The sequence below is a fragment of the Mauremys mutica genome, chromosome 4 (assembly GCF_020497125.1).
Source record: "Mauremys mutica isolate MM-2020 ecotype Southern chromosome 4, ASM2049712v1, whole genome shotgun sequence".
NCBI classification, from domain to species: domain Eukaryota; kingdom Metazoa; phylum Chordata; order Testudines; family Geoemydidae; genus Mauremys; species Mauremys mutica.
In genome coordinates this window covers 104491089-104505335 of record NC_059075.1, presented here as the reverse complement: position 1 = coordinate 104505335, position 14247 = coordinate 104491089, and the positions used below count along the sequence as shown (strand labels likewise).

General features: G+C 40.9%; 1 protein-coding gene across 1 annotated transcript in view; it reads right to left on the bottom strand.

The window, feature by feature from the left end:
* OTOG (otogelin) overlaps window positions 1-14247 on the bottom strand; it is a 153969-nt gene that overhangs the window by 19326 nt on the left and 120396 nt on the right. The window contains exons 40-48 of the mRNA XM_045012732.1: window positions 12202-12422; window positions 10064-10202; window positions 6827-7021; window positions 6279-6491; window positions 5288-5392; window positions 4217-4327; window positions 2517-2618; window positions 1973-2071; window positions 1439-1479 (exon numbers count right to left, since the gene is read on the bottom strand). Coding sequence (XP_044868667.1) covers window positions 1439-1479; window positions 1973-2071; window positions 2517-2618; window positions 4217-4327; window positions 5288-5392; window positions 6279-6491; window positions 6827-7021; window positions 10064-10202; window positions 12202-12422 — 1226 coding nt within the window. The remainder of the gene's footprint in view (window positions 1-1438; window positions 1480-1972; window positions 2072-2516; window positions 2619-4216; window positions 4328-5287; window positions 5393-6278; window positions 6492-6826; window positions 7022-10063; window positions 10203-12201; window positions 12423-14247) is intronic.

The following is a 14247-nucleotide window of genomic DNA, read 5'->3' as shown; positions in this document are numbered from 1 at the left end:
ACAAACAAGTGTTTGCCTGTTTGATTTTTCTCCCTTAAACTTTCACTTCAGGACTAAGTGGCATAGTTAATACACTAGTCCAGGGGTAGGCAACCTATAGCACGAAGGCGGCACACAAGCTGATTTTCAGTGGCACTCACACTGCCCGGGTCCTAGCCACTGGTCCAGTGGGCTCTGCATTTTAATTTAAATTTTAAATGAAGCTTCTTAAATATTTTAAAAACTTTATTTACTTTACATACAACATTAGTTTAGTTATATATTATAGACTTCTAGAAAGAGACCTTCTAAAAACATTAAAATGTATTACTGGCACACGAAACCTTAAATTAGAGTGAATAAATGAAGACTCGGCCCACCACTTCTGAAAGGTTGCCGACCCCTGCACTAGTCTTTTACCTCTGAAGCCTTGACTGGAATCTGACTTTGGTCACCCACAAGTGAAAATTAGTTTAGTAGCTGTGACTTATCGGACATTTGTTTATGCCTCCAAAGTGAGAATGATTACAGTATAAGAAGAGTTTGAAACTGAAGTGGAAGGCCACGGCAGGTCAAGACTGAAATCCAGTGGCACACCCATTAATGGAAATCTGCCTACTGTATGGGCCATGTCATTTGCTGGGATAACTCCACTGATGTGAATGGAATTATACAAGCAGAGAATATGATCCTGCATTTTACATTGGCCAATTTTCTTTCATATGCACTAAGATTAATCAAATTCATCCCTTCCTCCCCCTCTCCAGCTCCAAACAAACCTCTAAAAACCTATTAATAACAGCTTTATTGTTAGCTTTTTCTAAACAGTTAGACTATAATATTTCATGGAGAGAAAAATACTATTTGTTCATTAAGATGTTAAATTACATTTGTTATTGATTATTCCAAGGATAGTACATTTTTCTGGATAAAATAATCACAATGAATTCAAATCCCGCAAAGTAATGAAGCATGTGCCGAACCTTAAGCGCGTGAGAAGAATGCATGTAAGCAGTCCCATTGAAACATGACTAAGTGTTTTACTGAATCAGAGCCTGATGTTTAAAAAACACTGACATATTCATCATGACAGGATAGTATTAAATTAATGATAATGTAAGTGTTTAATTTCTGACAGAATAAATGCTAAATCCTGTCCTCTGATGTGTGCATGCAGTTCCTGTGTCTGTATTTTTCAGGGCGGGATTTGATCCTAAAAGAGAAAAGCAAATTGATACCTGCTAGTCATTTTAGTCTGCATGATATTTTTTTCTTAGGTTTTAAACCATGTTCATGACTAACATTTCAGCTTTATTATTCCATAATTATCTAATCTATCCACTAAAGCAATGTAAAAAGAGGAGAAAGATAAAGAAGTTCATCATAATTTACTGACACTTTAAATATTTTTGCTAAGAAAATTCTAAAATAATTCATTTTAACAAGACGGATTCCATACCAGTTTGCACTGAGGTTTAGCGATTGTATCACATGCACATTCTAAAATAAAACAAAAACGGAAATTGTCATTCAGAAAAGTATCTTGCCATTTGCATTAAAACAAAAAAGTGTCAAACAGCACCAAGTAGTCACTACAGAAGCCCTGCTGGCTTTTGAAATATCTCCTGCTGAGCCCAATACTGTGGAGACAAATTGCACCTGACTTCTGTTCCAGCCTGACCCCCAATCCCAAATAAATGGATCCCATAGACCACTTTGCCCTGTAGCTATTAGAACTATTTATTTTACGATCTCTCTGAAAAAAGAAAAAATCTGGTAGATTAAGAGATTCCTTGCTTTGAGCTGGCTACTCCCTATTTCATCTGCGCACCAGCACCTCTCCATGGGAGACATATCCAAAACAGCCTGCACCCTGGGCAAGTTAACAGCTGAATAACTCTGATAATTTTGTAGCCTTCAGGCTAAAAGGCCACAGAGATCTTACCAGCTCAACAGGATCTAACATAGTTAAAATGAACACAGATCATTTTACCACATGTACGATAGGGACAACACTTTTCTGGGCTCCAAACTTCCACCAAAGACATTCCTAGTGTGCACTGGAATTCATGGCAACGATAAGTTTCACAAACTAAAAGAAAGAAAAAAATACCTTCAACATGTGGTTCTAAATATTTTAATTTTAATTTTAATTTTTTTTTTATGAACAGAAACACAAAGCACAGGCAATGAATTGCTCACTCATGAAAAGCTCCAGCCGGGGTGGGGTGTGAGGAGTTGCATTTAAAATTGTTTTACAATGCTCCATGTTGATCTCGGTTAATCTCCACTATTTAGTGCCAGGAATGACCAGTACCCAGGCATGACACAGATGTATAGATGTTGCTTTATGAACATGATATTTTAAACATTATAAGAGTATAGGTTCAGCACTAGAGAGGACAGAATTATATGCCCAACAGGAGAGAGATATCCATTCCACTATAGCACTGAACATTTATTACTAGGAAATTCAGTTCAGTGACTCTATTATTTTCATTTAAGAATCACAAAAAAAAAAAATCAAATCAACTTACCACACTGGTATGCAGGGCAACATCTATCCGTAGTGTTGCCATCCACGGTAAGCACTTCTCCTTCCTGACATTTTGGTATCTGATCAGAGCAAACCCCACATGCTGAAGAAAATAAAGATTTAAATACAAGAAAGGAAGGGAACTGAAAATGTTATTGAGACATAGCACACAAGATCTTGCTAATTGTAACTGTATTTTGCCTGCTGAGTTACTCAGCTGTCTTACAGCACCCTCAGTCTGCCTGAACATAAACACAGTACACCCTCGCCATAATGAACCCCTGGGAATCCAAGCCATTTGTTTGTTATAGCCAGGGGTTCGCTATACTGAAAGAGCACTGCTGGACTGATATCTCAAGCCCTGCAGCAGGAGCTAAGAACTCCTCCAGCCCTGGGCCACAGCCTGAGCAGACAGCTCTGTGCTCCCTGCCGTAGCCCCGGGGCCAGAGAAGCTTACCAAAAATTCAATACTGTGTTTTTGCTGCATCACAAGCATTTCTAGTTGAAAGATTTATGACATCAAACACAGGCAAAAGGACAACGGGTTGTGCAGGAAAAAGCTCCACACTCAACACACAACTTCCATGCTAACAGAGTGAGCATAGAAAGCTGTCAGCAATGAAAATTCCTTTGGTACAAATGCATTTAAGGTTTGTCCCAAGTGGAAGTCTTTACTGAAACCCCAGCTATTTGACAGTTTTTCTTTAATGCCTTAAAGGTTGCATGCGTGCCAGGAAGATTCACCCTGTGCTCCACTGAAATCAATAGAGTGCAAAAACAAAGGGTATACTCGAGGGACACATACAGGACAGTTTATTGGCTGTACGGCAAAGATCTATACTGCAGCAAGTGGAAATCTTGCATGATGCCAAGAGTGTTATTTTATTATTGATCTACACCAACAGTTCTCAAGCTTATTTGATCAGGCCCCCCTTCTTTGTGTCTGTAGTCATTTTTGCGCCCCCACCCCCAATACACAAGTACATATACCGCAACCCAGTTCTGAAGGCAGCACCATGCCAGCAGCAGCACAGAAGTAAGGGTGGCAATGTGAAAAGTGATATTCATCGATATCACTTTCCACAGCAGACTTAGTGCCACATTGCCACTCCTGCACTGCTGCTGCCACGCTGGGGCTGACAGCCGGAGCCCTGCCACCTCCAGGTGAAGAATTGGGGTGGGAGGAGCCTGAGCCCAGGCTGCCTCTTGGTGAGGGAATGGGGGGGGAAGGAAAGCCTGAGCCTGGGTGATGAGGCTCCAGCTGTCCCCTTTATCTCTGCCTCACAGGTGTGCACAGCCCTTCTGCATGAGCCCCAGCCACCCAGGGCTGACAGCCATAGCTCTAAAAAAAAGGCACACTGCTTACGCCTCCCTTGAGAGCCCCCTCCCCCATAGTTTGAGAGCTGCTGATCTACACTGTGCATGGACCTCACTGGCCCAGCCCTCAATCCCCCTTCCATGGAATCCCCAGCTCTGCTACAACATCATGCAGGGCTGTTTTGAAGCTCCCCAAAAACCACACATGGGATGGTGTGTTCTGTTTCCCTTGTCCTATACACGCAACAAACAGTTTTTAAATGGCATCTGGGCTTTAAACAGCTGTGTTGGGTGCTCCAGTGTGGCCTTAAATGATACATGATTATCCAGTTATCCTTGCCTATATGCTAACATGCACAGTCACATTAAGTGAAGATATCATACCACATATATAAGATATGCAGCAGGTCCCCTCCACACGAGCAGCAATCAGAGTTTGGTCTTCTCGGCAGTTCTGACTCTGCTCCACTGGTTCACACTTGGATGGGTCACATTCTAAAACAAGCACAAAACATTTTTTGTTAAATGTCAATCTTTGGGCAAAAGTATGGTGCCCCCCCTGTGTGCAAGAGCAAAGGGGGGAGGCACTATAGCATCACCAAGGTCAAGCCAATCTCAGAACAACGTATCTATGTATTTAGATTTATGAAATAATAAACCAAAAGGCACCTACATCCCAGACACTGGACTCTTGTGTAAATAACATTCTCCATAAGCACTCATTTTCATCCCTTCAACTAAATACACCACAGAGGAAGGTAAGTAGACAACATCATCATGCAAACTGCATGCAGAAAATAAAACGAAGGGAAGAGCACAGGAGGAATTTCTGTCTCTTCTTACCTAAGACTGGGAGGAGGAGAGCAGCTGAGTGGGGCTTCCTGAGCCGTCTGGGTTGTGCAGGACAGTCACAGACAGAACAGCTCAGGAGGTAGCAAACTCATCAGCACTCTTTACATCTGAACTGAAGAAGGAGCTGCATGTGCTAACTTCCAGGCACCAGCAGGCAGAGAGGAGACCATAGTCTTGCAACCCCAAGTCACTGGGACAGAGCCCTTTAGAGCAGAGGAACACAGCTAGGCATGTTAGTCATGCCCTTGCTCAGCACTCCACAGAGTGCTAGGTCACATTTCTGCCTGATCCTAGCACAGAAGGCTACTTTGCCAGTGCACCTGCACAAGATGCACTAGAATCCAGCCCTGGGTTTACAAGTGAAAGAGAGCTCTGTATACAGGCATAATGATGTCTGCACTGACATTTTTTTCCTGTGAAACTCAACCCATTTTTGCAAATGGTTTATAGTTTCACTCCAAAATTTTCACACTATGAAATTCTGCAAGAACTTCTAATCTGTAGCACATCAGAATAAGTTTGAATATTGCAAAATGCTGGTATAATACAGACATTTCTGCCAAAAATAGTTCTCTGTTTTTACTTCTTCATAAAAATACCTACCACAAGTGTAATTGGGACAACAGGAATCTTCACGATAGTAAGTGACTAGCTTTTCCAGGCCCTTACATTCAGGGATAAAGGATTCACAAAAGCTCTGATTACAAACTATTAAAAAAAAACATACAAAAAAGAAATGATGAACTTCTACAATATTCAGTACAGGTCTGTTATGTTAAATGGAAAACATCAAGTTGTGTTTCTGGTTCATTTTTTTTTAAACAAACAATAAAACACATGCAAAAAGATTAATAGTGGGATTTTCAAAAGCACTCAGCATTAGCCGAACTCTCACTGGAAGCAGAGTTAGGCTAAAGCTGAGCACTTCGTAGAGTGACCAGATGTCCCGATTTTATAGGGACAGTCCCAATTTTGGGGTCTTTGTCTTATATAGGGTCCTATTACCCCCCACTCTCATCCTGATTTTTCACATTTGCTGTCTGGTCACCCTAAACACTTGTGAAAATCCAACTTTAAAAATCTATTCCCCCTGGAGAACTCTTTGCAACAATCTGATCTCAATCTGTCATAGGCATGAACAATGATAGTAACTTGTAACATTTGCTTTTGAATGTGGGATCTTCAAGAAACATTTGCATATAAAGTTTCCCTAATTCTGATATGATTTTTTGCTACCAATTTACTTTGCAAAGAGGCTAAATGATCTCTATATTTCTTCCAAATTAGGGATTATTCTGTTGATTTATTTTTATTGACCAATTAAAAGAATCTATAGACTCTAGCCTGTAACTGCTTTCAATAGTTGCTAGATGTAAGATTCATTCAAAAAAGCAACAAATCCAGCTGCAAATTCAGATCCACATAAAGAAGCCAGGCAGCCACTATAAGAATTTTACTGCATAACAAATCAGCTTTCACCATTCTGACCTCCAAAATAGCATGTGTAGTATAGAAACAAACCATAGCACAAAGGAAGTGGGATATGCCAGAAAGGACACGTCATATTTTCATATACTTTGTTAAGGATACTTACTACATATCTTTTGAGGACAACAGGTCTGATCATCAGGAACAATCAGAGCCACTTCCCCAAAGCGCTGACAGTCTAAGTCGTGAATATCTGAGCAGTTGTATTCCACAGGAATAATGGTCTCATTGTCAACACATTTGTGCATGCAGCATCCGCTAAGGGAGGTTTTCCAAATCTCCCCTACTGCGTGGGGTGCTCCCGAACTGTCTGTGCAGGCTAAATTATTGCAATAGAAGACAGAAATTTTTAATGCTGTTTCAGAGTTGATCATCTTGTTGTTCTATGGCATGTTTGTGATTGCAAACTAGTGTCTGGATCTGGGCTAATGGCCAATGCTGACCACTCCAAATGGAAGAGGGAGGATGGATGTGAGTCAGCATTGCTGGGAGGACATGCTGCAATGTTGGAGCTGTAACTCCAGAGTACCCCTGAGTTAGGCATCATCAGCCCAGCCATCAGATAGGGAACTCCACTAATTAGTGAGGCCTGCTCAAGAATGTGGTCATCACTTGACAGATGGCAAAAATCAAAAAGGGGAGATGAATACATACCACACTTCTCTTCAGGAATGCAGAGAGCGGAGTGAGCACGGTGAAGAATGGTCCCCTCAGAACAGACACAGCCCTCTGTTAGCACTGAGCAGGACTCTGAATCCTGAGGAATGGGTTCACCATTCTGACAAGTTCTTGGAATGTCACAGGCAGCTATACAGGCCTGGTAGGAGGTGTCTTCTGAGCAGGGAAAAGCTAACAAGGAAATAAAACACTTAAAATAGACCACATTTTGAAGATCTATAACACATAAGGGTATTGTCTGATACAGAAGGGTACAAACAGGGCTGTGTGAAATTCCCCTCCGTTACATTGATATGCATTGTTCAGCTCCTATATGCAATCAGAAGTGATCCACAAATCTACACAAAATTGTCAAGAGCAAACTTTGTAAACAATTTAACTCACTTTCCCTCCCACATAACATATTTTCCCCAGGCAATAGCTAGCCTTTTTGGAAGCAGTGGGGAGAGGGCCAGAGAAACCATCTCAACACACAATTTCTTCTCCCTCACAAACTGGTTCAGATTTTTAAAACATTTAAACATGTAGGTTTATCTTTAAATATATTTTTATTGAAATAGTTTGAATATTTCCCAGAGGAAATGAAATGACAAATATCTTGATTACTGTAGCATCTGGCACAGGGGTGGCAAACCTGTGTCTCCAGAGCCACATGCGGCTCTTCAGAAGTTAATATGCGGCTCCTTGTATAGGCACCGACTCCAGGGCTGGAGCTACAGGTGCCAACTTTCCGACATGCTGGGGGGGTGCCGGCTCTGCCACAGGCCCTGCCCCCATTACATCCCTTCCTGCCCCCTCACCTGAGCCTGCTGTGCCCTTGCTCCTCCAGAGCCTCCTGCATGCCATGAAACAGCTGATCAGGAGGTGCAGGGAGGCACTGATTGGCGGGGCTGCCAGTGGGCGGGAGGTGCTGGTGCGGGGAGCTAATGGGGGACTGTTGATGTATTATTGTGGCTCTTTGGCAATGTACATCAGTAAATTCTGGTTCCTTCTCATGGTCAGGTTGGCCACCCCTGGCTCTGGCAAATCTTTATCAACTACACCAAGTTGCATATGCAGGCAACAAAACTCAACACCTTTTCACCCAAATGATTATGAATGGAACTACTGATATGCTGCCATACTTAGTAGCTATTGGCATTAATGATTCTGTTGGATGATACATATTGGTGCTGTCTTTTGTATCCAGTACAAACTGCTTTTGCACATTCTTCTCTTCTAACAGCTTCAAATATGGTTATATGAGGCACGTGAATGGGTAGTCGGTTTAAATGACAATATCTAGTCTCTAGTTTACAGCAACTCACTTTGATGTAGTTTTGTCTGCAGAACACGTAAGATGAGATCCTCAGCTGGTGAAAATCAGTGCTTCAATTTTTACAAAATTTACAGCAGCTGGGGATCACTCTTCTTTTAAAATCTCAAATCTTCTATTTTCACTTGCAGTACAAAACAATGTGCTTGCTTTAATCATACTTCTTGAAAACCTTAGGAGAATGTCACTCTTCTTTCATATATGGTAGCTCTTTACAGGTTTATCTGTGCTAACGAATAAGTGAGAAATTTTATTAAATGAATGTTGTGGAAGGCCATTGTCCTGCAACGACCAGCTCATAGCATTCAAGGGAGAGATTTTTAGTTTTAATAATGGTCAGTCTCCTTACTCTAATGACTTCTACAATTATTATGAGTACATATTTCCTAAAGAATCTACAATGCCAAGGCTACTAATGTTAGCCAAAAATGGATCATCATCTTCTTGGTCTGAGAGCTGTGGGGAAAGTTGTGTTGAGGCCCTGCAAGTCTGCAGTCTGGTCAGCACAGAGTGCAGCATGCTCACTACACCCCTCGATGTGATGATGCCTAACCCACACAAAGTTGCTAACTGGAATGATGGTCATGATGGGAGGTCAAAACTCAGTTTACAAAGGGAGTGCTTGCTCAGGAATGGGGAAGGCTCAAGTTAAAACAAATACCCTAAGGGTTAGTTTGAAGAGGGAGTTGATCTTACTCAGCTCATCACTACCAAAAATACTCATGATACCCCACAGGAAATATCCATCATGCCCCTATAATCACAGGATTCTGGGCTCTTAAAAACTGGATCACAACACATCTCCATCTAGCGACCAGAAAATATGAAGACTTCAGTGTTTTTGCCTACTATGTACCCCCAGCAGAGGTCACTATGGTATAACAATAAAAGAGGGTGATGTCTCTTCAACAAGTTTCTAATACTTGACTATATTTCCAGACTTATTTTGTGAGCTCTATAGTAAAATAATAATTTGTGAGTAAGAGCAGTATCAGTTGAGAAAGTTACCAACCTTACAATCTGCTTTGTAGTTCACACAGTTTTCTATACTCGGACTGTATTTTTACTTAAAAATCCTTGCCCTCAAAAAAAAAAAGTCTTTTTTATTTACAAAGATATCACATATGCCTGTATGAAACATTTTTTATTTGATTTCCAAATATTGTGTGGCTGGTGTGTGTGTGTGTGTGTGTGTGTGCGCGCATATATATACACTGTATATAAAAATATCATATATGTCATGATTTTAAAGTACTGTTTCCCACAGAACTTTCCCTGTTCCATTTCTATTATACCATTCTCCTGAGCCACGCACTCCTTCATCTACAGCACTTACAGATGGTAGCTGTAATCCATGTATATTCATACTGGTACGTACAGACCATGTGTGTCTGTAAGACATTCTTTAATACTATTTATGAAGAAGTATTCATCCAAGATCCTCTTCTCTCTGTCCAGTTAGTGCTCTTTACTTTCCAAACACTCTCTTATTGCTGTAGTCCTTCCTCCAGCCAAAGAAGGCTGGGTGCAGCTTTTTTCAAAGCTCTTTAGTGTGAATCTGAGCATGGGCCAGAGAGGATCACTCCAGAGCAACAAGAAAAAAAAATCCTTTCCATTGTTCACTCTCTCCTGCAGCTATCTTAGCATGCTACCACCTGTCTTTGTTCTAGTTATCTGTCTAGATTCTAGGTGATAGATCATTTATCACCATGCCATCTGAGCACTTATTAAGCAAGAACTCTGAATCTAAATGTATTGTGATGCTGCAAAGCAGGCAGATCAGCTGTGATTTATTTCTATAAATACACCACACTAAAACACATTGCATTATCTTTGACTTGCAATAACTCATGCTTTAAAGAAACCTCACGCAATACACCTTAGAACACAGTACTTACAGCAGTAATCTGAACTTCTCCACTTTATGCAGATATTAAATTTGTTACACATGGCCACATAGGCAGCCAGTGCTACACAAGGATTCCGAATGTATTCCACATCTTGAACCCACAGGTCACAGAATAATTCAGGTGGAACCTAATAAATAATAAATACATGGATTAATGTTGCACAGTGAATGTACCTTCATATCGTGATGCAATAGGGTGAACATCTCCACTACTTTGGGGATACTATCATGCAATTATATGAGCTAGTGACAGGGAAATCACAAGGTCTGCCAGGCTGGACTGAAGATACAGAAGAGGCATTGGGCACCCAGCCTTCCCGAGTAAATGAAGAGGATTTATTTTTCAAGGGCATCTGAAAATGAAGGTTCCTGAATGTAAAAAGAATGCAGGGAACTCTTATTTTCCCTGAACCAAGTAATTTGGGATGCTTAGGGCAAAAAACTAATACTATTCTTCCCAGTGGGAGGCACAATCATTCTTGTCATGAAATACCTCATTCTCTGTTTTTCTTCCTTTTCCCCCTGTACTTCCATCTAGACTTTAGCCTCTCATCTAGCGTTACCCTCCTATTTCATGTGTGAGAATGCAGGGTATCTAGGTGTAGTCTCCTTTGGAGAGAAACACCTAGAAGCAATGATAAGTTTCCAATGCCTGCTCTGGATGGTTGGGAGAGAATCCAGCCTAATCCAGAAGACAGCTGAAAAGAATGGCAGCTGGGGACACAAACCAGCATGTTACCTACAGCTCTCATTGGTTTTCCAATATGTTTCTACCTCGTAAATGATTTCCCTCCACAGTTTGTCAAAAATATGTTTTTGTCTAACATTATGTGTTTGTTATTCGCTTTAAGGTGGTGCCATGTGGGGCTATTATGGGATAGATAGATTGGATGGCAGATGGAGTTCAGCTACCAACCTTGAGCATACAAAATCCAATTCACCACTGTGTTACTCAATTTTTTACATAACTAATGATTTCAGTGGAGTCTCACTGATGTAGAAGTAGAGTAAGACTGCATTGAACCAGGCTCACCCATTAAAATGAGACAAAGCCTGGAGGTGGCAGAAGGTACCTCATAGGTTTGTTCCTACAACAAGGCTCCTTGGCTTCCATTGAGGAATGCTCAGCCAACGTGGAATGGAGAGCTCAGGTTGCTCTAAGTGCTGGATGTGTCATAAAAGTGTTTAAATTGCATAGTTGGATAGGTAACATTTTTAAAAGCGCCTATGTCCCATTTTCACTTAGAACTCTAAGTTTCATTGAAAGTCAATAGGACTTAGGCTCCTAAATCGGTTTTGAAAATGGGACTTAAGTGACTGGGAAAATTGTACCTTATGTCATTATGTATCCCATGACTGCTTTACATGCCACCTTGACCAAGAGTATTGATTATTATGCTTGTCCATGGCCTGCAGCTCAGTCAAAATGTACCAGCACATTTGTTCATGAGTCTAAACAATCATGAGCATATTTCTCTCTGTGCAATCAGTAAATTGGGTACAAAAAGGGCTGTGTGAAATTCCCCTCCATTACATTGATATGCATTGCTCAGCTCCTATATGCAATCAGAAGTGATCCACAAATCTACACAAAATTGTCAATGTTGGTCTTTAAAACCCATTAAAGCTTAACTGCTGGCTACATCTGAGACCTATTTGAACCTCAAACCTTTTTTCCTTTGTCTATATATATTGTATTCATAGAATTACCATTATAGGACCCAGACTTATTGTCTTTCCCTCTCATACCTTTCCAGCACTTTTCGTCATAATCTACTGTCATCTGTTTGATTTTAAGTGGACTGTTTTTGTCTTATATGATGCAGAAACATGAGTGCCTTTACTGGGGCCACTTTCAAATAAAACTGTATTATTCATATTAAACCAATATGGCAGCCACCGATTTTGAATGTCAGCTGCTGTAATGCAAGTCTCATACTGATCAGCTCCAGTCTTCAGTTAATTTTCAACAACAAATGTAAAGCTATAACAAGATGCACAGATATCACTCATGAAATTTATGATGCATTATTGCATTTAGCTACATTAAAAACATCATATCAAATAAATAAAAATCTATCAAAATTAAATCTCTAATACAGTAAACCGCTGAAATAATTAACGTACATAAAGATGACAGCTACTGAAGGTCTGGTTCAACACCAAGCTGAAACATCTGGAACAGTCCATGACTGAACAATTAGTTTCCTGGTGCCTGTCTTCTCCAACATACTTTAATGTGCTTGGCACCTGCCAGCTGTCTATAAAATTCGATGGAGCATCAGTTTTGCTTAAAACTGTTCTGTTGGGTAGCATCAGGTCATTTGCTGAGCTTCCATCACAGAAACCTGCATATGATCATAGTAAACAATATGTTAGCACTGCTGTGGGTTGTGCACCTTTTTATCTTGATCTTGAAGTTCAAATAAATTAGCTAGCTTTTCTGATTAAAATCAATAAGCACAGGGTTTGTCTACACTCAGTAAAAGACATGCGGCACTGCCATGGCTGGCCCAGGTCAGCTGACTCAGGCTCACAGGGCTCAGGCTTCCACATGGAGAAAAGTCTCAGATCTTGGGCTCCAGTCTGAGCCCAAAAGTCTACCCTGCAATTTTATAGCCCAGCAGCCTGAGCCTACAAGCCCAAGTCAAGACCGGGGCTCTAAGACCCATTGCTGTGGGTCTTTTATAACAATGTAGACATACTCCAAGTATTGAACTATATACACAGCATATTAGTATCAGAGTCTAACAAAATGTGGCAGATTGCTAGTAAGACCAAAATGCACAACTATTCATCCACAAACAAGTTAAGCAAAGTGAAAGTAAGGAAAAGAAATATTATTTTTGAAATGTAAAAGATGGAAGAAAGAAGGGGCACAAAGTAAGAGAAGGCAGAATTCTGCTCTTTGTACCAAAGGTGGGTGAAAGCAGATGTATTGCATCTAGAGCCTCCAGAAGGAATTCTCTACCTATGAGTTCTTAGGTACTAAGGAACTTAATATGGCCCCCATTAACATAATAACTTTGTGCCTCAAAATCTTTGATGTATATAATCTCACAAACCTCTATGAAGTAAGAAAGTACTATAAGAATTCCTCATGGATGCTCCTGGCATGGACTTCAGAGCAGGAATTATGTCACCACACCCACACAGAAGGTGGAACATGTACCCTGCTCTGCAGCCAGTGAACTCTACCACCATTTGCTGGCACTTAACTCTATTGCCACGCACGTGAGAACTTCCATAAGGATGTTAGTAGAGAGCTGGGACTAACACCCCACAGCCCCATGCATTTTGTCAGCCTCTGTGTAAAGGTGAAAGAGGAGGAGCCCTCTACAGTCCATCCAGTTTGCCATAATGTACTGTAGCCCAAAGGGGGCATCTGCCTATAGCATAAACCATCCATCCTCAACATAAACTGGTATAACTGGTAGTCTCTGCTCAGGAGAGACTCACATCTGGAATGGCATGAAGATTGAATGGAGGGATGCACTGATCCATTGGAAGAGCTGTTTAGGGCAGCTCAGAGAGTGACTGCCCATTCTCTGAGCACTGTTTCACAAGCACTAAACAAAAACTCATTAAAAAACTTAAAAGGACATAGAAGCAGCTCTTTGTTTAACCAACAATGCAAGAAGAGTAAATGTCATTGTGATAAGGAGTTCCCGTGAAATGTCTAGATGTACTTATCTGACACTGTATTAAGTTTTACACACACACCCCCAAACATGCTGCTACCTCTGGGCTGAGTTGAACACCTATAAGCTTAAGAAATAGCATACTGAAGTGTAGCTTTTGGCACCCAGAGAGACATTAATATCAGTCCTCAGCTGAAAAGAACCAGTCTTTTCTACATTCATTGCTCAGAAAGCAGCATCACATTTCATCTCTGTTTTAAACTAAAATAGTTGGGAACCTTGAAAGATCTTGGAACAGGGGCAATATTGTGGCAAGGCGGGAAAGATTATGGCAAGACATCTGGTCAATGTAAAGTGGTGGAGTGCTCCATCAATCACCTCTGGAAGCTATTTTCGGGGCCATCAACTGTAAAAGCAACATGATGGACAAATCCACTATCCTTTTTTTCTAGGAAGCACTGTTTGTTGCAAAGGGCTTTTAGAAAGTTCCTTTTTCTCACAGTCTCTGTACTTATATGGACTACTTCCAAAG